We start from the raw sequence: 24,215 nt of genomic DNA on the forward strand, positions 1-24,215 counted from the left end.
AACTGCGACTTTTCTGTTTGGTTTTTGCTTTGGACGTTCGTCACTTACTCTTTGCAATAAATTTGTTAGACATTGTGACGAACGTTTCAAAAGTGAGGTGTCTCGGATATTACGGACTTTGGATAAAATGGACATCTTTTGTTGGATTATCAGGGTCCGTTGTATCGACAGTCAACTGTACATGCACTTCATATATATATCAGCACTTTTGAGCTGACGCGATTAGCCCATATACTACACCCAAAAGAAGCCAGCATGTGCGCCCCCAGTGTTTCAGCGAGATTGTGGCTTGACAAGGGCGCTCGCTTCACGCTTCTGCTACAGTGAGGTGTACATGCTGCGTCACTCCTATGCATCTGCTCAAGGCGTGACTATTGCGCTATTCTGTAGTTGAGATTTTCGAAGGTAAATATTCTAGTATTCATTATGATGCAGAAAGTAGCAGCATCAGCATTTTGGAAACGGTTATGTTCAGACGACTGGCTTCAAATATTGCATTAGGGTTAATCGTCGTAACACAGTTCCAAGCATGCTGTCCTGGTAGAGTTTCAGTAATGCAGTTGCCTGTAGACGCCGACATCTCTGTGCCGATACACGCGAAAGTGACTGAATATATGAATGGTATTTTGGAAAGGCTCCATATGGTTAATGCGTGGCCAGAGGGCTTCTATTATCGCGATTTCCCTTACCTCGAATCTCTGCTTATCTCAAAAAGTTCTCAGCTTTTACAGCTTCGAGTTAAGTGGGGTTTACTGTATGTAAAATACATTTAAATAATTTTTTCGTTGTGCTAGTGTTTTCATTGAAGTAAAATCATAGGACTGCATGTTAATGATCATGTTATTATCAACGCTATCATATTCTACTCAGTTAAGTAGGATATGATCAATCACTACAGTGTGAGGTCTTGACACTACAAACTTCATATGAAAATTTTCCTCAGATCCAAAATAATTGAAGATATCCCTAGCAGAATGTTTATATTTGAAAATACCAAATGAAAATTTATGCTTTCCGTCTTTTAGCAGCACCTCAAAATAATGAATTTGTAACCGAAATATCACACACAATTGTGCAATATTGTGAAAAATTATGTTTATATGGGGCAGGAACTTGGACTGACAAGGAAGCTTGAAAACAAGGTAATGATCGCACAAAGAGCGATAGAACGAAGAAGATAGGCATAACGTTAGGAGAGGAAGAGAGCGGTGTGGATCAGAGAGCAAACGGGCATAGCCAATATTCTAATCAACATTAAGAGAAAAATGGAGCTGGGCAGGTCACGTAATCCGCAAATTAGATAACCGGTGGACCGTTGGGGTTACAGAACGGGTGCAAAGAGAAGGGAAATGCAGTCGAGGATGGCAAATGACCAGGTGGGGTGATGAAATTAATTCGTAGGTGCAAGTTGGAATCGGTTGGCGCAGCACAGGAGTAATTAAAGATCAAAGGGGACGCCTTCGTCCTGCAGCGAACTTAAAGGGATACTAAAGGCAAATACTAAGTCAACGTGGACTGTTTAAATACCATTCCACAAACCTCGCATCGCTTGTTTCGTGCCAAGGGAGGAAGGGAGAAAAAATTGCATCTGAAATGCCCGAATACTTTGTTCGAAATTCAAATCTCCCGCCACCCAACAGAAGAGTGGTGACATTGCATACGCCATCACCACCATTTGCTGCCATCGGTGAGTAAAACGGCGGCACTGAGCCAAGACAGAGTGGTGGACTCGCCGCTGCAGTTGCTTTTTGGTCAAGTGACAGACCATTCGGGCATCCTGCGACATCATCTGAAAGTTGAATTCTCTGCTACTTGCAGTTTGTGCGAGGTTCATAAGGCAGCAAAACCAGCACAGCACTACACGATCAGGAAAGTACTAAAATGTGAAAGCGTGGGCGGCGCAGAGTCACGTGCAAACGAAGCCATTCGACTGCTCACGTCGTCAACGGCAATTTCAATGAGTTCTTTTTTCTAAAAACGAAACAGAATTAGATAAGTAGCATTTTATTTTGTCTGATAACACAATACAAGGATGTTTTTTGCAATGAGTGGTTGAGTACTAGTGACAGAATTTAACTGAGGAGTGCTTTGGTCATCGGGCAAGTACCTTAACGTCCCGGGGAGTCTCTAATCATGTCCCGCATTTACCTCAGTTTCTCGATTATTAAGGATCTGTGTTCGCGATAATATTGACGCCTCAAAGATTCCCAAGCAGTAATCTATAGCTTGACTTATTATTCACCTTTAGTGTGTCTTTAACATAGATTAGCGATGATGCTGACCGTGTCGCGTGACAATCACCCCTTCTTACGCTTGTTATGCTTCACTGCAACACTTTTGTGTATGTTTCACCGCATAACATTTCTGTGTCGAGGCTAAGCTGACTTGTGGGATCCAGTATTATGTAACGCGCCATGCTTTCCGAGCTTCAAAGCCAATCGCAAGGACCACAAAGACGGAATCTGTGCCATTGCTTACAGCAGCGAATTCCTTCAATGAAAAACATGAAAACGGCAAGGAGCTTAATAGCGAACGTTGAAGCAGCTAGGCCTAGCGTTTACCGCGGCAGTGAGGTAATCAAAACGGCGGCAGTGGTAGCTTTGATTAATGCCGTTCCGGACCTGCGGTCACAGCAAGAAGTCCATAAAATCAGACGGCGAAGGGTTCTTGCATCCGAAATTTCAGACATTCTTATACATTGACTCTATGGGGCACATGGTGGTGCCAAAAAGCCGTCTGAATTATCGGGCGTCTGGAAAGTCTGTCGTTGACTGTACACTGCCAACTCCTCCAGCCAACGACATGGCGTCAAAAGATCTATTCACTATGATTCTTCTCTGTTACGTGCGCAAGCATTACCACAACTTTCATTCCGTTTCAATAAAATTACAGCTAATTTTCCCTGATAGAAGCACTTCGCTGAGTTATTCCCGAGTATTTCGAATATTCAATATCCCTCAGAATTCCCAGTTTTCCCGGTTGGTAGACACCCTATCAGCTAGTTGGTGAAAGACACAAGGAAAGCGATAAAATTTGTGGATGCCTTGGGGTTTTGGTAATGTTTGGCAATGATCCCTAGTGGTCAAGCATGCGCAGATGCGAACAATAGTGCCTGTTGCACACTTTACCGACAGCTACTGGCATTAGCAGGCATTTAGCCCTGAAGAAGCACACCACTGCATGGTTTACAAATTATTTGTGACAGCTGGCGAACGTCCAAGAATCACAGTGCCATGATCACTGTCGTCCTGCAGTACTGCATTTCTTCTTATAGCCTACTTCCGGAACATGCTCGAAACTGTGGCACATAACCTTATTTTCCATGACTGAACAATGCGCAGACGTATGGCCGGGCACACACTCGAGTTGTGTTACGTAGCTCGAGGTATGCGCAAGCTGAGCGTGCACTAGGCGAAGTCATCGTGAACATAAATGCGCATTCTCACTTTTATCATGTGGAATCTGTCATCGGTATAAATGCTTTTGGGGATGTACTGCTTTCAAATGCAGGTGATTCCTCTTGCTAAATGTAGTTTTCAATGACAAAGTGCACGTTTTCGATACAACAATGCCTCAAAGTAATAAATAATTTTCAGCAGTCCTGTGATATTTGTCATGTCGAGATCTCACTATTAGCTTTGCGTACTCCCTGGTTAAACTCTGTCTCACAATATGTCGCTACCAGCATTGTACCTGTACGCCTCGTGAATAAAGTTAAAAGTGGCGACATTCTATCATGCACCCTGCTTTGGTAAGGGAGGGCAGATGAAGAGGGACGCGCCCTCTCTGTTGGTGGAGCAGAGTCGCATAGTTACACTGTGCAGTCATTGCGATGTGCGCGTGCTGCCGGCAGTGCCTTTTGTTTTCTTTATTTTTTTATTTTAGCTGTGTCAGCGTCATGACACTTGCTCCTGGCCACCATACTTCACTACAGATAGCAGTATGTGCACCGCCTTTTGTGTAAGTTCTGCTGCCGTCAGTGTCACTGCTGAAGTTTTTCTTGCGCGAGTCTATGTTACGAAGTATGAAGAATGCAACAATGCAGGAATGTGGTTCCCTTATAACGAAAAGCTTTGGCATAATGTGATTTGAAGAACATCGGAGGTGTAAGTTTGACTGACGTGAATGGAAGCATGAACGTGCTGCTGTTGGCAGATTTGTACATAAGGAATTTCTTTTTTCTTTGCAATCATTGCTAGAAAGCACCGAGAGCAGTTTTTGTAATGTATGTTACATGATAAGAATTTTGTAGAAATGGGCGAGCTATGAATGCTGAGCAGCACAGTTGGACTGGCACTTGTTTATATGTTGTGGATGTTTAGTCTGCTCTATTTTCATTGCTGATGCACTCCAAACATAAGTGTAATTTTTTTTAATTGTATAGCATTTATTCGCAGCTGCTGCAAGACATTACATTCTGTAGTGTTGATGGGCACAACAATAATGCAACGCTGGGCTGAATACGTATGTTTTTATTTCGCACATGCTCTCGGTGATACGAGACTGAGCTTAACCCTGTCACAGTCAATGACTTAAAGGGCCCATGAAACGGTTCGGACAAATTTTGTAGACACGTAGGGTACAGCTTAAGTTGAACATTCGCACCACAATTTAAGTGAAGCGTTACGTATTAATGGAGCTACAAGTGATTAGAAGTTACCCTACTCCCTAGCCATGCTTTTCCTCCTCAACTCGTTCACCGAGTGAGCGGGGCTAAGCTCCACTTTCACTGCTTCTGTGTCACAATGCAACGTCACATTGTCCACTTCCGGTTATTTTGGAGCCCGCCCCTGCCCGCGCGAGACCTCTCCGCTAGCCGCTTGGCCGTTGACCCCAAGCGAGAATTGAAGCAGCATGCGTTGCGAGCATTCTGTCGTAGCGCCGAACGTGTCTTGTATTCCAGTAACCACAGGCAAGCTGGTCATTTCGGCAAATGACTGGAGGCGTAAACTCAAGCTGATGAAGGAGCTTTAGTGTAGACGTATGTGAGCGGCCTGATCAGTCTGCACGGTCCATACACTTGTTGGCGCAGCGCTTAACCATCCAAACAAAGCGTTAATATTGCCCTAACCAAGTGTAAAACCTTTCAAACATTTATAAAAACAATGTGTTGATGATTACACTCCTGCGAAAAATACCCACCAGCAGTAAAGAAGAATACACTTCGTTGCTGCTACTGTGTATGGTTGAGCTCTGTGCCATCAGGTGGCTGCACCATGCAGACCATTCACATTTCCACTTCTGCTCATCTCATGGCTCATCCCGTTACGGCACAGTCAAGCGGGCAGACTCTGTCCCCTTGCGCTTGCGTTTTCCCTAATACCGGACTCGCGAAACGCTATTGTGTTTAATCTTCCGGTGTAAAGTGACGGCCACAAACGCGCAAATCCTGACGCCGATCGGATAGCGGCAGTCCGATGCGCAGCAGCCAGTTCGCTCGTACGCTGCCTTGCAGAGGGACACGATGTCGCAGCTTGACATATTGTTAGTCGCTACGTTTGCAGTTCACAAGGCAACAAAGTCTAATCATAGTGCTCCCGAAAAGACAGACCTACTCTGACCGCGGAGCTCTCGTCAAAATGGAGTAAGCTGTAACACAAGCAGACGACACTTGTTGTGTGCCGGAAGTGCTTACGTGTACTGAAAAATTGTTCTTGTGCATTCTCTTTAGGTTACTTTCTTTTCATAAAAACAAATTAACTAACATTCCAACTATTACGAAGATCATTTGTTTACCATAAAGTTGCAAAAATTATAGATCACGCGCCCTTGTCAGCCAATCGGATAGCTCGCCCCACTGACGTCGTATGGGTGATTTCAGTCATATGAGTAGGGGCGGCTTAAAATTCCGCCGAGCAGTGTGCTGCGAACGGCAGCGATGTGCATTTTTAAAACCTTATAATAAATTACATGCGTTACGCGGGGCACTTAGATGTGTCAATTAATGATCAGAAGGACCTACTTAACGACTCAGTACGTTTGTACAAAATTGTCAAAAGCGTTTCAGGGTCCCTTTAAATATACGGCTCCACGAACAAGTCCAAAATGGTCGATGCTGTATATCTACAGTGCCATCTGCACGTTTAAAAAGCGCGCCAGTTACATAACTTTTTCTTTCCTGTCATGTGCTGCCGCTGTGTGGGAATACAGGGAATTCTTTTTATCGCACCTCACTCTCTCAGTTTTTATTGCATGGTTTGTTTTAGAGCTAGTTTGCTCCAGCACGTCTATATACTACTGCTTGCACATTGGCACGGGCGCATGCGGGCGGCGGTTTGGGTTCTGTTCCGCGGGTGGTTTTGGCTTATTGCACTCGCAAAACTGATGGCTATCTCGTTACTAATCGCTCAAAGGGCGACCGCCTGTTTCTCGATCGTTTAGTGCTCACAGGGGTGCGCATAGGAACGATGCTGCTGTGCCTGCTTTTCCTTTTCTTTTCTTTTTTTTTCTGAGACTCACGAAGACTAATCGCCTCTGGTTAGAGATAAGATAAAGATTAGCAGAAGTTTGTCACAAGTTTTGCTTTTTTGACAGGCACACAACGCAGTTTTCTTGAGTGCACTCACCTACGTGGTTCGACTACACTATGAATGTAAATATTAGTGTAAGAGCAGGAACATTTGACACTTGCGAAATATTCTCGTGCATGCATTTTCTAAGCCTTGAGAACTAGTATGTGTATAGCAATGCATCAAATTTTTAATTCTTATAAGTTTATTTCCTTTGTTATTGTTGTTGTTCATGAATAAAGAGTACATATATACCAACACAAAATATTTTTTTTTTCACTTTACGGTCACCTTAGAAAAATTACGGGAATTTTTTTTCGAAATAGGTCCCTCAGAATTAGAATCTGCAATAAAAAAAAAAATTGACCTTGGGCAGCCGCATATGGCGAAAAAAAATCGTCCCTGAAAGGACTAATTTTTAATATGACTGAAAATTAGGAAGCAAAACTGTATAAATAAACACCCAGACAGGAAAGAGTGTCAGCAGTACATGTTTGACAGTGAGCTACAATAATCAGTTCATATAGTAATGTATATTAGAATAAGCATGAATGGTGGCAATCTCACTTCCATTGTTATTAGGTGATTCCAGTGTGCAAATGTGTCTTGCTAGGCTGTTACGAGAAGTGCATGAGCGTGAGCACAATAGACAACAGCATTTTGTCGAGCTATTTCATTGCAAACACAGGAGTAAGCTCACAATTGAACCTATGCTGTTTCTTTCTATACACTGCATTTTTTATTGTATTGCACCAATAACAGACGAATGACGCAATATAAATGTGCTACAAGCACATGCACTGGCAGATCATTCTGTCACCATCTTTTTTGGGGGTAAAACAACAAGAAGAAAAAGAAAAAAGGATTAAAACCATCAACTAGGGCCCAAACAAACCATATGACGACTACACTACATTTTATAGGATCGGTGCGAGTCCATCTGAACGATCCCGTCAGCACTGCTTAACATCGGACCTGCTCGCAAAGAGCTAACAGTTACTTTCGACAATAGTCGTGAATATCACTGGCATGGGTGAATTATTGTTTAGATCAAAACGGTACAGCTTCCTATCCACCTACTTCAACACATGTGCACGGTCGTTTTGTTCCAGAATAACAAATAGTTCTTGCCCCTTTGGCACAGCTAACAAGGCCTAGTACAAGCTGTCAGTGGCAAATGTAACTACTCTGGCTATAAGATGTTGAGTTATCAAAAGAAAATCCCACATCTTTCTTTGCATTTCTGCAAAAATTGCACCTTGCTACCTTCTGGGTTTTCCCAACTATCAACTACCTCCTGGGCTAGTTCGCCGTGCGGCTAATTACGCGCCCCACCCAGAGACTGTATTGCTCTGTATATACAAGCTCACAAGTCACAACAGTAAACAAGTTGACTGCCCGCAGACAAAACAGTTGCAAGTCTATGGCACTGACAAATAAATACCAAAGCAAAGTATTGGAAATGCAAACGAGTCACTGACCACATTGTCTCTAATCTGCAGGTGCTTTCCATCACCGTTGTCCAAGAGGTCTAGGATATTTTCGTTATAGATTTCCATGTAGGAGACTCGTAACAGGTACTCCCGTTCTGGCTCCTGTACCAAAATAAACACACCTTTGGTAAGTGAGCGCTTTAAACAAAACTACTACTACATTTGCTTGCATAACACCTGAACATTTTGGGGAATCATGGCAGGGTAGTAGGGGGCTCTTGTGCCAGTTGAGTGCACAAATACTCAGTAAAGATTCAGACGATGTTGCGAATGATACACAGAATATTGCAGCGAACATTGGCTAGGCACTATGGCCACATTGCGTGTTTCTATTTACGCCCAAGCCCAGCGCACGACCGCTGCGCCACCATGCGCCGCTCGCGTGTACCACGATTCTAGGTACTTTTCCTCCGAAGCGCCACGATGAGCGCTCCCTAGATCCCTGTAGGTACTTGACGTGGAACTGGGGAGATGTTTTGCCTGGGCGCACAATCTGCTCATCCAGCTGTCGCTAAGAGAAAATAGGTTTTCAAAACAAGCCGTCTAGGTAGTTTCGAAATAAGAGTTGCGTGCGGAATCTGGCGCAACACTGGACGAAATTTTTCAGTTTGGATAAGGGGATAAAGGGATGGGATAAGAAGTTGGTCTTGGTGTGCGAGGCGCTTCGATCTACAAAAGCTGGGATAATCGTGGGGCATGGAGGGTTTCTCGCACTACTAGCCACATCGCTGCGCTCAAGCTTCCTTTCTTTCTTGACATAACTATCTCTCTTCCAGCAGAAACAATAGCAAGGCGTTGGCGATGCATACAATACGCATACTAAACATCCAGGAACAAGAAAAAAAAATCAAGCAGAAACTCCTCTGGGAGTTAAACTATGCATAAGCATTGTGCCACTAGCTAATCTCCGCGCAGCCCAGTGTCACTACCAATGTTATGAAACTTGATTAGGCAATTACTAACAACAGCTCAGTGGCGACACGAACTGGTGCCAATTGTGCGCGCAAGGAGCATTGACGACGCAAGCAAAGTACTGCAGCTGGTGGAGGCCCGAGGTGCGCTGATGACGGTTCCGATCATTATATAAGCCGTCATCACTCTTCAGCGCCTTATTCATCCCCTGAAACCATTGGAGACCTTAGCGTGTCTGCTATTCCAGCAAACGGGGGTAGTTTGGGCGGATTGCCGAATGAGCGGGGGCAACGTGAGCGGCCGGAGCGGTGGAGCCGCCGTGGTGGCGTAGAGCTGTTCCAGACAAACACAGAGCTAAGATCACATTAAGCGACTATCTTCTGTTTCACCACTGGTGCAAATTTTCGGCAGTGGCGTAATTGTCCACACGATTGCACCGCTGTCCAAAATTTACACCAGCAGCTAAGCAGAATATATCAATTGGCTCAGTGTTTGTGTGGTTGAGCTTTGCGCCACCAATCTGGCCGCTCACGTTTACGCCCCTGTTCACCCGGCAAACCGCCCACGCTTGCCCGAATACTGGACGCACTAGAATTCTCTTTTATTGAGCCATGAGCGTACTCAGTCGGTGACTCCTTATGGCAATGCCGCGTGGGCCGCAGCTTGAAAGCATCTGCGATGCCCACAAAACAGTGCCAACAGCTCATAGCTTTGCACGCTGTGTTTTTGTCGCTTACATAGTCTTAACTGTGTTTTCACCGCTTCGTTGCTGTTGAAGCTGAAGGCAGCACAATGGCAAATTCGTTCGCTACTGCGGGCGCTATCTCGAAAGCTGTCGTCTTATTACGGGACGGACGAAGGGACGGTTTTCCCTTTGGGTAAGCATACAAATTAAGCTTAAGGTAATCTTAGGGTAAGCTTAAGCGTTCAGAATTAAAATTTACCTACACCGCCTAAACTCAGCGAATGCAGGCTGGCCTGAACACACCGCGCGCCCTGTCACAGCCAGGGGAGCAAAACCAAATGCATAGAAGGATCTAGGGCGTGTGTCATGGCGCTACGGCGAAAAAGTACCTAGAAAGGTGGTACGTGCGGGCGGCGCAGCGATCAAACGCTGGGCTTGGGAGCAAATAGAAACAAGCGGCCACATTTATTCAAGATTCAGCACTACTGATCAAGTTAAGCTTAATTCATTTCTGCCACTCTCATCGCCACCAGAGCCTACTAACTCGCCAGTACACTCAGAAAAAATTTTACGTGAGGCACACTGTAGTTCGGAACTAGAGTGTACTAGAACATAAGAGTGTCCGGAACGGCCGCTCTTTCAATGCATTTAAAGTGAAGCCAAAAGACCGTAATGCCGTTGGGGGCGCTGCAACCGGTAGCACTCACGCAGCTTAGTGCAGAGGTAGAATGTCTGCTTCCCATGCAAAAGACCAGGGTTTGAATCTCAGCAAGGAGTAGTGTTTTTCTCTTTTTTTTTACTACTTCATGCGTTGATGTTTATATTATTAATACTGCTGCTTAATAGTTGCTTCTGTTGCTATGTAATGCAAGAAAGAGTGAACCATAACATGGAGGAATCACAACAAAATTAAATTTTTTACCTTGAGCAATAACTTTTGCAGTGCCACCACACGGGAATGACCAAAACTATCCCAACCAAAGCATGGCCTCCGAGACCTGTACACATACACAAACCTGCCGACGCCCGTTTGACAGGCTCCGCTTGCTTCGCTGGCTGTGCTTTCTGAAGCCATTGACCCAAAAGGGAAACAGGCTGTAGTAGCCGACATTCAGTGACTGGAAACGGTGTGGTTAGAATTACCAGAGTGCATGCTTCTTGCATACCATCAGCAATGGGAGACTTCTCTCTTGGGGTGCATTCAGTGTATAAGTACGCGCGTTGACGCAGAATATGCAGTATTCGAACCTGGGCTGTTTCGCGGTCACTGAACGCCTTCTACTACAGCCAGTTTCCCTTTTGCATCGATGGCTTCAAAAAGCACAGCCAGGGAAGCAAGCGGAGCCTGTCAAGCCGGCGTCGGCAGGCTTGTGTATGCGTATAGGTGTAGGAGGCCATGTTTTGGTTGGGATAGCTATGTTCATTCCCGTGACGTGGTGCTGCAAAAATAATCTTTCAACATTAAAAAATTAAATTTTGATGTTATTCCTTCACTCTTTCTTGCCTTACATAGCAACGGAAGCGAGTATTAAGCAGCAGTATAAATATAAACATCAAAGCCTGAAGTATTAAAAGAAAAGAGAAAAACACTACACCTTGCTGAGATTCGAACCCAGGTCTCTTGCGTGGGAAGCAGACATTCTGCCTCTGCACCACGCCGTGCGAGTGCTACCGATCGCAGAGCCCCCAACGGCGTTACGGTCGTTTGGCTTCACTTTTGGAAGCGCGTTCCGGGCACTTTCCAATTCTACGTCACTTTAGCGGAACTCTGGATTTATCTGGCCATCTGGGGTTCTTTACCATGCCCCCAATGCACAATACACAACCACTTTTGCATTCCACCTACACCAAAATGTGGTCGCTGCAGCCAGGATCGAACCTGATACCTCTTTGGTACACTCCGAAAGATAGTAAAGTGTGTGTGTGTGTGTGTGTGTGTGTGTAAGCGTGCGTGTGCATTGGGGGAGGATTTTAGCCAATACAGTACTTCTACAAAAATCTCCTTACAAACTTGAACTCAGTGTACTGTGGGTGCACAAGCAAGTTTTTTAATACCATATTTACTTTCATAATGATCTCAATTTTTTGTCAGAAAAATTGACACAAATTCAGGGGTGCGATCATTACAGAAGTTAAACTTCCCGCGAAAAAAAAATTTTTTTTCGTCCCGGGTTTGCTGCCGGATGCGGGACACCAAAACAAAAATGGCGGCCGGCAAAGCAAGCCGAAGGCATTCTTTTTTTCTTCTCGTGAGTACATTACGTGCATTGAAACAGTTTGTTCCATATCAGTGATGAATAATATCGTTAATATTGGCAAGTTTGCGGCAATAACGTAGCCATGTCCACTTTAAGGGAACAGAAACAGATGGGCGCGCTTAGCTGCCACTGACAGAAATGGATGGCCGGCGTGCTGCGAAAGCTGCGGCATCTGTCTTCACTACTACCCTAACACGGCACGTTTCCGCCAACGGTGGGCAAATAGCTGTGTTACAAGCGTCGGCGTGTGAATAGGGTACACTTAACGTATCAGTGTAAACGTGGCTACTATCATTGCCGCACGCAATTTGTTGCGTGCTCACGAGTGCAGATGAAAAGAAACGAAAGGCGCCTTTTTTGTTTATGTTGACCACAACCATTACAAAGCCTACCCATAATAAAGGCAAGTTTGGTTGTACCTCTTTTTGCCATGGAAGTGCGGAAAGTGATGAAAGTAATGAAATGAGAGAATGTTCGGTGCGTGCAGACGAGTCGTTCATGTAGCATTTGACAGATGGTAAGCGCGATCATTATTAGCTAGACTTGGCACATGACTAATCGCTGCGGCAAGTTCGGGGTGCAATCATTACACGGGAAATAAAAAAATAGAATTTTGAAGACAAAATTCCGGGGTGCGATCATTACGCAAGTGCAATCATTATGCGAGTAAATACGGTATTGTGCCATTAATGAGAGCAACAAACACATGCAGTAGAAGGCTTCTCTCGGCATAATAAAGGTAAGTCTTACAGAATTTAAAACACTTGAAGGTGCAGTGCATGTAAGTAAGGCTGCCTGTTTAAGTTCACGCAATTATGTTCACACTAACTGAGCATTATCCATATCATGAGAAGCCAACAAACAAAGACACCAAGGACAACATAGGGGAAATTACTTGTACTTACTAACTGAATTAAAGAAATGATAAATAAATGGTAATGAAAGGGGATGAAGAAACAACCTGCTGCAGGTGGGGAACAATCCCAAGTCTTTGCATTACACATGCAATGCTTTTTGAGCAATGTTTATTGGGCATTACATGTGTAATGCTTATTGAGCATTATGCCACACAAGATGCAGCTGTGAACAGGTGGCCAGCCAAAAACAGCTATCTTGAATGTCTTACATTTTGGATGATGTCGAAGATAGCATTTATGGCCAGGGGGATAAGGCCAGGCTGGCTGCTGTTTCCCATCATTGTGTGCGTCTTGCCAGAAGATGTTTGACCAAAGGCAAAGATGGTCCCTGGAAAGAGCATCAAATGTTTCAGCAAAGCAATGAGTGGGAGGAAGGTCGCTCATGCATGCACACTTAAGCAAAGATTTAGCAACATTTTGAGAAGCAGGCACTCAAAGTGAAGGGGAAAGAAACATCCAATTAAGAGGTTTCACATGCAAAAACAATATAATCATGAGGCAAACCGTAGTGGGGCACTCCAGATTAATCTTCACCCCCAGAGGTTCTTTATTGTGCAGCTAAATCTAAGAACACAAGCATTTTTTTTTCATTGCACCCCCATCAAATGCAGCTCGTGTGGCCTCGAGCTCAGCAGCATTACACCATAGCCATTAAGCTACTGCAGCGGGTCTGGAGAGAAATACAGTACAGCCAAAACCCACGATAACAAAATCCCGCAACAATGAAATTCTCGCAACAATCAAACATTTTCGTATCCCCAGCAAACGCCCATAGGATTCAATGCATTTCGAACCTCTCGGCAACGAAATGTCGCTGTATTGCAATCCAGCATCAACAAAGTTTACTGGAACATAACCCTGCATATTACCTACTTGCATAAGGCTAGTAGGCTCCAAAATGTGCTCGAATTCAATTGTTTTGCACTAAAATTACGTAAAATACCACCACATTACTACTGTGGGCACCGCCATTCTCGTTCACAAAAACAACTAAGCGCCAGAAGCGGTCAGTGTGCTGGAAACACGTCATGGCCGCCATCTTGTTTGTTGATCACCCGTTTGAAGTGGCACGCGTGTTGTTAGCCATGTTGCTACCGACATGTGACGACGGTTTTTGCAAGCCTACTATAGGCAAGATCGTAGATGGTTGTTTGAAACGTGCATTCAGTTTGCGTTCGCTCCGGCCTATGCCAATCGCATGAGGCGAAACTGAACACAAACTAAATGTGCATTTCGAAGTACAATCGCTGATCACGGCAGTGCACTGCTTAATGTGTGCCTTGGTGATAAAAATGCAACAAAAACAAGAAAATCCATGTCCCACCCATTTGGAATTGTTTATGGCACTTGAGGTGGCGGTCGCAGCATATGGAGTGCCACGCATCAGGCCATGATTGAGCGATTGTCCGGGAATATGCATCCCTTGCTTCAAGAACGCTGGTTTTGGTGCCACCCGACAGGCATCGCATGCAGATTCGGCGCCGGCCGTAGATTTGCATGAAATGGCCGTTATCTCGATCGTTTGCCTTCGGGGACACGAGATACAATCACTTTTGCGCTCAACACTAGACGCGTCGGCGCCTACGTGCAACAGCATGCGCTCGAGAAATGCTGCTGCATGTGCTGTTGCTCTAAGTCCAGTGCCAAGTTACGCAATATCTCGCAAAAGTGACTGCATCTCCGAAACTAATCTACTGAGAATACTGCGCTACGGCAGTGCTGCCACTGCTTGTACTGTCGCAATGGCACTGTGCACTCTGTACTGTCGGCAATGCGCTTCTATATCCTCGAGCAAAGCTTGCAAAGCAGGCTAACGAAATTTTGACAGCAAAGTTTTGTTCTGCGGTGCATTACCTATCTGTGCTGTCTCTTTCCGCACCAACGAAATTCTCATGAAAGCGAAGTTTTTTGCATTCCCCACCGATTTTGCTACTGCGAGGTCAACTATAGAACCTCATTGATGCGTTCCCATTGCGCATGTTTTTCCGGCGCCAACGTTTGCTATCGAGAACACGAAAAATGACCCAATAGAGTTCTGCTCATTTTTGCTGGTTCATACGTTCTCGGAAAACACGATTTTTCGGCGCCAATGTTCGGTACATCGTCAAACTGCAATAGTATGACACGTATTCCAGCTGCAAGATCCCATGTAAACAAGAAAATGTGCAAGCTAAGCGCGAATTTAGTACATTACTGCTCACCGCTGCAGCTTCACTGCAATACTCGCCTGCCAGTCTCACGTGAAAACGGCAGCGCACACTCAGTTTCTTACTTCGGTACCAAAAAATTCTCCGCGGTCGTTGCACGAGGCATTCCCGGCTATCACTGCTAATCCTACTGCAATAAGCATCTTCGGCTAGCTGCCTCGCAGTGCATGGTGTCGTCGGAAGCGTGGCGCACGCTTTTATTAAGCGATAACCAAAATGAGCCGCCGTTCCCTGCTGCAGACTGCAATCATGCACGTTTTCTGGCTACTAGATCCCATGTGAGCAAGAAAAGCCGCGAGACACGCGCGGTTGAGAACAGTGCATAGCCAGCCGCCTCACGTGAAAAATGACGACGCACGCCGCATTCCTAGCTATCACTGTCAGACCTGTTGCGATAAGCATCTTCACCCATCTGTTTTACAGCGCATGGTGCATAGTGCCATGGGTAGCATACTGCAAGCTTTTAGAAGGTGATAATCCAACCACGTTGCCATTCCCTGCTGCAGGTGGCACGATGTGGGCATCACGTTTCGCTTCGGCGGCATGCGGCGACACCTACTAGCTCGATCTTGTTTCGGTTGCCTGCCGCCCTTTTAAAACACCACGCAATAAGAAAACAACAAAACGCGTCTCAGGCCGCCGGAGCACCACCAGCTTAAGCATTACACAAATGTCTAAAATTTAGCCTGCCAATTTCTTTAATTACTTCAGATCGTACGTTTTCCAAGTTAGTACGCTTTTCTAGTGTTTTTTTTCTGAGACGTATTAACGACAGTCTACTGTATAAAGCTAGGCTAAACAACACTGGCAGAATGCACTTAATATTAATACTAACGTCACTCTCACAGCGAGTGGAGGTTTTTCAAATTGGAAAGGACAGAAAAAACAGAGTGGGTCGTGACGCAATTTCGAAGTTCCCGCACTAGTTCCATGCGATATCGCACATTTTGACAGTGGTCGCTCGGGGATGGCTAAAGGTTTGCCTATAAGGAAGTGTTGAACTGCATTCCAATGTAAGCAGAGACCCAGTGTGGAGACCTGAACACAGAAATGGCCCAAACATATGAAAATGGTGTGAAATCTGACATGGCACTGACACTGGCGTCGCAATTTGTGTGCGAAGATTGAAAAGGGGAAGCTTGGCCTTAATTTTCTCTGTAATCGGTGAATTGGTGCCAAAAAAGTAAGGCTGGAACTTTCAAAGAATGCTCCACCAGACTACACTAATTTAGGGCTGCCGTTTAGTGTCCTTTTCACCCTTTATCTGCCAAAGCAAACTTAATTTTTTTAAAGAGGGACATTTTTACTAAAGGCGCTTATTTATTGCCAATTATCTCTAAAAAGTATACCAGGAATGCCGAATGCATTTCACTGTTCATGCTGAAAAAAAGAAAAGTTGCAAAATTCATTGTGTATTATTTACGTACTTGTCAAAATTACAAGAAACTACACATATACACATGTGAAGAAATTGTGGAAAGCTCGCAAGTTTACATGTTATAGGCAGTTAACGGGTTAAACGAAAAGCACAGACAGCCATCGTTCATTCTTGTCCGTGTGTCTTATCGTGTACACTACAGAGGAAACATAGCAACAAACAAAATGCTCTTCCTTCACACATCAGCAGGTAAGCCATTCTGAAAAATTGGCTGCAAACTGTAGCTGACAGTCATATGCATGGGAATTTCAAAGAACAAGAATTGTGGAGCAAAGAAGGTACGATAACAGAAGTTCTATTTTTAAACATTCACTACGGGTTCCGTAGGTGGCTGAATATCAAAAGAAATAAGAAAGGAGCACTCGCTTTTTTGGAAGAAAAAGTTGCACTTGCGAATTCACTGCTTCTACTGGGAGCAAGACCGATATTGATCATGCAGTAGTCCCGTCAAAAAATATAAGTTTCAACCAATAAGGCAAAGCACTAAAGCTAATAGCAAGGTTTATTGCTGTAACAAAGTTCCTCGGACGATGTTCTAACAATATGTGGGAGCAACATGTTGGCATGAAGCAACACGCAGGGCAGCTGATGCTGTGCCACAGAAACAGTACTCTGGCAGCTACCACGCATCTCAGAAAGCTGGCACAATGAGGAGCAGAGCCAGCGGTGTTGCAGAGCATTTGATGCACGAGCCGAGAGCGAAGGAAAATCACTGGTGTTTGTAGCTTGAAGCACAGGCAGAAAGTTTTCATTTTTCTGGAAGGGGCTGGGGCTCGACCAGCTTTCCAAACCCCCCTCATAAAGAAAAGCAATATATATATATATATATATATATATATATATATATATATATATATATATATATATATATATATATATATATATATATATATATATATATATATATATATGCGAACCTGTTACAACCATCGCAATTGCGAGTTTTTTTTACATGTACTATTGATTTGTCACGAGTGCAAGCCCCTTACAGCAACAATGTGTCTTGGCAGTGGACAAGCACGTAGGGGGCTTCATATGCCATGTGCGTATTTAAGCTCAGTGCCTTACCGTTTCATGTACTCCCTGACGAAGTCCGGACCCCAGCCAAAATGTAGGAAATAAAGCATCGTTTTTCGTATGTGCGTCCTCAACTTACAAATGCCTGCTCAACTACCAGATGCTGGCAAACTCACTTCATGTACTATATTCCTTTACCCAATACCAGTTGCAATTGAAGAAACTTCGTATGAACTCGAAGAACTGTTCCCTGAAGCGACGGTGTTATATGAGTATTTACAAGACTTCGTAGTAGGAGACAGTTCACTTTCACAGCCCAAGTCTTCGCCAGACGCCAAGCATCTGGCGTCTCTTGGTGGCGTAATCTTCCTTCGTGGAATTGTCATATACTTCGCCATCACTACTAATACTGCTCTTTCGGGAGAAACTGCAGCCTCTCTCTCTCTTTTGTTTTACTGTGAGTGCGAGTATAAGGGCTGCTGCGCATGACTGCTGTTGATTCTGATTTGGAGTGAATGCGGCTTGGCTTTATTTCGGTGATTTAGTGAATTATAAAGGGTGTCTCTACTATCATGCACTAAGTATTCAAAAAAAGAGCAATTGCATTACTCGAGGAACACCTAGTGCATATAGTTTCCAGAACAGCGGAGTAGCCGCCACGAATTTTTTGTTAATGAGGTTTAATTAGGTTTTTGCAATCATCTAACTCGAGAATTAATGTTTTAATTATGAAAGTGTCAATGAGGCATTTGCAGGCACAGCCAAGGGATATCTAACTGTGGTATTTTCAGCGACATACTAATTGCGTACTATTTTTTCCCGAGTGGTAAAGGAACCCCACGATCATAAAAAATACCATGCGACTGTGCGCCCACCTGCATCATAAGCATCATAAAGCAGCGCCCTCAAATAAGCTGACTGAACGCAACTGCTTTGCCTGTCTTAAACCTGAAGAAAGAGACAGTGCATCACCTTGATAATGATACGGAAGGAACACCAACAGCAGGTTTCGCGGCTTCGCAGCTATTCCTTCCTCTAATTTCTATGTCACACTCATTATCCATATCTCAAGGCCGACTGATCACAATGACAACAAAAGCCCCTTGATAACGCGGCCGAAGCACTGCTCTGAGTACGCACCAAATGCAGAAAGCAATGTAATAGGCATAGAATGTTTAAAAATCCTGGCTCTGCTCACACCGCATCGAGAGTGTGCACACGCAGGTACATTTCTAGGCAGAAACGTGCTTCGGACCAAAACCAAATTAAAGTGACGGTTCTTGATTTCATGTCAATGTATAACCGCGGCAAAAACTAGCTCGTGGCAAAAAATAAAAGCGTTCCTCCTCACTTGAACATTAGAACTTAGAGGGTTTGTTCGAACAGGTGTCCTTCTGCAGCTAGGCAGTACCGAGTCCGCTTTGTCACAACTTCAGTGGCGTTCTTGATCACCAACGCTCTAATTTTACAGCAGACATCTATTATCCTTGTCTTGAGCAAATCTGACGTCTGTCTCGATCATGTAAGCACGATCTTTCACATAACCCCAAAGAAAGAAATTGAGTAGAGAAAGCTCAGGTGACTTGGTCAGTCAATTTACAGGCCCATGCCTTCTCATCTATTGCGCATGAAAAGTCGCATCCAGCCAGTTTCGTGCTTGGCTGCTGTTGTATACTCACACCCCATTTTGTGGATACCACAGCAGTGGAAGACACGACAGCAAGACTTTACTGAGAAACTCAGCCACTACTCCAAGGACTTTGTCCACGCAATGCTGTCCAGTCAGTGTGCGATTGAAAAAGGTGGGACCGATTATAGCACCATAGTAAATTCTGCAACACACACTGAACACCGATTGGTACAGGTGCCGAGTACGCTTCACCCAGTGTGGATTAGAGCCACTCCAAAAGTGTGCATTACGCAAATTTACCTGGGCATTTCTGCAAAGACTGGCTTCATCTGTGCACATGATGTTGCTCACAAAGTCTGGCAACTCATCAGCTTTTGTGAGGACCCATTTCAAGAAATCTAGACGATTCGGCAGGTTCCTACCTTCCAAGCATTGGTGCTGGCTAAGGTGGTACGAGTGAAAGGCCGAGTGATCTAGAATCCTCCAAACTGATGACTTGTAAATTGGTACCTGGGCAGCCATGTCCCGTAAGCTAGCATGAGGGTTTGAGGCCATAAATGCCAGAACATCCGTGCATAGGTAAGGACTCGAAGATAGGGTCCTCCGTGGCTGTTTTTGGAAGCTGTTGTTTTGTCTCTGGCTTTCATAATTTCTGATAATAGTCTATATGTTGGGTATAGCGCCACACTTCCATGACTGATATATAATTGCGACCTTCCTCTTGTTGCCATTTGCAGCTCCCAGGGCAAGGATAATGGTTTCCTTCTGCTCATTAGAGAAAGACATGGTGACTGGGATGAAACAAAACGCATTTAAATCTTTACACTCACATTATCAATTCGTTTTTGTGGTGATAGGCATTGTGGAAAAAAAAAAAAAAGACCCATCCGTGCACTTTATCTACGCTACGACAACAGCTATCGCAGTTTGTTTCCAACTAACACCAAATGCGACATGTTACTTCGGCCAGGGTGCACCATATGAGGCACTAGCTAGATCACGATGTTTTTCTTTATTTCCTTTATTTTGTTCTGGCTAACTCGGAGGGAGCCTGTTCGAGGGCGCTGCTTTATTATGCGGGTGGGGGGCACAGCCACATGATATTTTTCATATTTTGCAGTGTTTATTCAATTAGTACATTAGTAAGTCACTGAAAATACTGCAGTTAGATGTCCCTTGGCTGTGCCTACATATGCCTCATCGACACTTCTATCATTAGGATAGTACCTCTCAAGTTAGATAATTATTTACAATTACCTAAATAAGTCTTAGTAACGAAAAAATTACTGGTGTCTACTACACTCTACAGGAAACAACATGCACTAGGTTTTCATGGAGTAATGCAATTGCACTTTTTTTCAATGTTGGTGCATCATAGTTAATTGGGGCACCCTGTATATATTTATGAACTCTGCATGCAAGTGACAATGTTTCCATCCTTAATAAATGTTGTAGCTTATTAGAAGAGTTTTTCCTTTCTTTTTTTCATGAGTCATTAGAATTGCCTACTGGAAAGAGAAGCAATACTGAAACACATCTTTCACATGCATTTCATACACCATGAATAAGATACTCCGCCGAAGGGGTCACTAAAGTTTGCAGGTTTCTGCAGGGTCAAAAAAGCATGCAAAGCAATCTGAAAGGAGGCGAACACACAGCAGCATATTCATTCTCTAGGCAAGGGCTATCCATACCTTTAGAAATAATTGTTAATTGCCTACTTCCCCATCTCGCAAAAATATAATAAACTTTGTCCTGTGTATATATTTAAATATATTGTATGTATATGTGCATGGTGTTTACAGTGGAAATTTAAAACAATGTTCAAGTAAGAAAATACGGATGAGCCAGCCGAGGCTGATGCTTCTAATGTGCTTGTTATCCTATTGTCAGGGTTTGAATAAATAAAGTGAAAGTATGAATTAGAAACCGTGCACGTCCGCACAAATAATGATGCAGTAAAGATTAGCCCCAATTATTAGGTGAAAAGGTAGAGGCAAGTCAAAAGAAACATCAAATGATGTGGGTTACAAAACTCCAGTAGTGGGGGGGGGGGGGGGTGAACTTCTGCAACGCGCGCAGGAGGGGGGTCTCGGCCCCCTTCGGCTCTCTGGAAAACTCTGGAGGGGGCTCGAGCCCCGGAGCCTCCTCATAGTCGGCATCCATGTCTTGAAGTTTACTGTAGCTTCCACTCAGAGCACTGCATGCACGTAGCTGCACAGCAGGAAAACTGGTGTGTGTAGAATGTTCATGCCAGCAACAGAAGGCGGAACCTGGCTCCGGAGCAGAGAATAATGGTGTGTCCATGTGGCTTCATCATTTCTGTAGCCAAATGCACTGCACCCTGTCAAGCTTCCATGGTAGCGGAAGCATGAGCGCATGAATGCAGCACAAATGCACATCAAGTGTCCGTAGAATTGCTATCGCAATAAAATTTCATTGATGCCAATGCATCACTGATCATATTATAAGCAGAAATGAAGATGGTAAGTGCACAATAAGGTTTGAGGGGGGGGGGGCTCAAGCTGTTTAAGAGTACCTTACAACTCTTGCCACTGTTGTCACCTAGGACATGTGGACAGCAGTTGCAGAAGTGGCCTAATTGCTTTCACAAACTGTCCTCTGTTCTCCTTTCTTTCATTATCTCCAGCTGTCCTTTACCAACAGCAGCTGTGTTTGTCACCCTTCGCAGCAATTCTGTTCACTTTCTGTCCATGTCCCAAAACTTCCTGCCCCTTTTGCACATTGCCTGCTAAACTAAAGGTAAATAAGAAATCTCGCACAATCGTCGCCCTACATCAATGCATGATTGAAGCATTCATAAACCAGCACTAAGGTGAACTTAAGCAGTACAGGCAGCTGTTTGTAGCTGCCTGTACTCATTGTCAAATTGCTGAACATGTCACTCATTTACATTTCTTTAGTGCACATACTTGCCTAATACCCCTGTCACACGGCAAAGCTAATGTCATTTACAAGAAATTACTATTCATCGAAAATGACATTTACAAACGTTTGACATTTACAAATGACATGACAAATGACAATGACATTTACACATTCGTTTTAGAACTGAATGTGTATCCTCGACACCTCGAGCCTACCGGTCACTTTCGCAAACAGTATGTGATTCTTTTTTGTTTAAAAAAATAACTATTGTTTTATTGATTTCATTAACTAATTATTACTTTAATGACATTGAAGTACATCACAGTGCATAATTACAGAAAGCTACTCTCAATCCAGTGACTAGACAGCCTTTAGGTTTCGCTGCGGCAGTCATGTTGGTTCACCTTAGAGCATCGGCCGCGGCCACTTTGGTTGACTTGACGTAAATGCATGCACATGCTTTCCTGTGGCACACGCCAAGAATGTGGATATTAGGAGCCTGCATGCACATCAGAATGGCGATGACACGCGACTGCTGTTCTCGTTCCTCTTTAGCAGATGTAGCCTGCTTTTCGCCATGTTGCTTGCCTGATCTTCAGCTTGGCTTGACTCCACTTTATTGGCAATGTTTATATGTTAGTGATCGAACACTATGGTATGAAAGGGATGATCACATATTCGAAGGGAATTTAGCATATTGGAAAATAATTATTGGATAAAGGTGAGTTTGAGGCTATTTTCGAGTCTTTTTTTCCCTATCGTCAATGTCATCATTTTCAAATGGCATTAGTTTTCGCCGTGATAATGACATTAACTCCAACAAATGTATTTTGTTGGTAATGACATTAGATTTACCGTGTGACAGGGGTATAAATCACCCACTCTATAGCTGCATTTTCTTGAAAACAAACATTCGCTGTTCGCACTACCTCGAGGGGCAACACAGCAGGCCTTCTTCAGTATGGCAATATTCACCACATAAAATGAATGACTAGTTGTACAGGCAAACATTGAGAAGTTGTTCTTTTTGCGAGAGCACAACAGCTGTGCTATGCTCTATTTTCATCTCACCAACTCTGTGCAATGGAGGCTATGCATCACATAAGCCAATCAGGAAAAAAAACTGGCTGCAAGTAGTATAAGAAAAAAGAAAAAAAAGGGGAGGGGAGGGGTCTGCCCGTTGCTCACCTGTAATCCTCCCAAGACCTTTCCAGGGAAGTTAAGCACAAACACTAGGACAAAAAGAAAGGAGGCACAGTGGACAAACAGGTGCTTGTGTGTCCACCATGCCTCCTTTCTTTTTGTCCTAGTGTTTCTCTGTACTTGACTTCCCTTCAGTCAAGATGCACCAACAAGCCCGCATCGCTACCTTTGTCTCTTCACTTAGACATTATCCCCCACGGCAGCAAAAGACACAGTGGTAAAGCCCTTCTGGTTCCTCCTCATGCTGCAAGGAGCTTACCATTGAAGCCCAGCATAACTGACTCCACAATTGGGTGGCAGTACTTTTGATAAACTTCAAGGTTGGTGCTCGTAGAGTCAAAAACATGGTCTGTGGAGGGAAAACATGGTGAATTAGCGGGGACTGCAAAAACATTTTAGTTCAGTGCTCAAGTTTGAACACAAATATATAGCACATGGCCATACTGATATTTCTGAAGGTTAATTTCAGTTTGGTTTAGACATACAGTCGATCCCAGATATATCGAATTATTGCCTATATCGAACAGTTTAAAACTCCCCTTGGGAATCCCATGCAAAAGTATAGCGCTATTGTTCACGTATATAGAACTCCCGTGCACCGGCATATCGATGTACCAAACTTCGTGCTGAGCTGCGCCCCGGCATGTGCGCTTCTCCCACCATACCCCACCTTTGCAAGTGCGCTTCTTCCGTCGCATCCCACCCCGCAAGTGCGCATCTCCTCACAAAGCTCTTGCAATGTTCCTGCGATATCACGTGCACCGCCCCGCACTCTGAGAAGGGGGCGTGTGGGTAAAAGGCACGTGACAAGGAGCACTTGGAGTGCGATCGGGAGTGAAAGGGAAGTGGGAGGGAGAAACCACGCTGACCGCAAGTGCCCGTTTCCTGTGTTTTGGCTGGCTGACACCGCTGGTGCAGCGAGACGAACGAGATCAGTGCAGCTTGGACTTGTGCTAGTGCGGAGACGGGGAGCGGTGCGTCTTTCGATTCGCTTTGTTCCTTTTATTTACGAGGCCAATGTGAAGGCTTAAGACTCATGTGGTGCAGTGCGTTTTTC

The 24,215-nt window shown here is 44.3% G+C and overlaps 1 protein-coding gene across 1 annotated transcript in view; it reads right to left on the reverse strand.

The window, feature by feature from the left end:
• The window catches only part of LOC135897277 (uncharacterized), a 119,135-nt gene that overhangs the window by 75,876 nt on the left and 19,044 nt on the right, over positions 1–24,215 (reverse strand). Inside the window, exons 3-5 of the mRNA XM_065425878.2 lie at positions 23,418–23,507; positions 12,984–13,102; positions 7,991–8,104 (exon numbers count right to left, since the gene is read on the reverse strand). Coding sequence (XP_065281950.1) covers positions 7,991–8,104; positions 12,984–13,102; positions 23,418–23,507 — 323 coding nt within the window. The remainder of the gene's footprint in view (positions 1–7,990; positions 8,105–12,983; positions 13,103–23,417; positions 23,508–24,215) is intronic.

Source organism: Dermacentor albipictus, chromosome 1 (genome assembly GCF_038994185.2).
Source record: "Dermacentor albipictus isolate Rhodes 1998 colony chromosome 1, USDA_Dalb.pri_finalv2, whole genome shotgun sequence".
NCBI classification, from domain to species: domain Eukaryota; kingdom Metazoa; phylum Arthropoda; class Arachnida; order Ixodida; family Ixodidae; genus Dermacentor; species Dermacentor albipictus.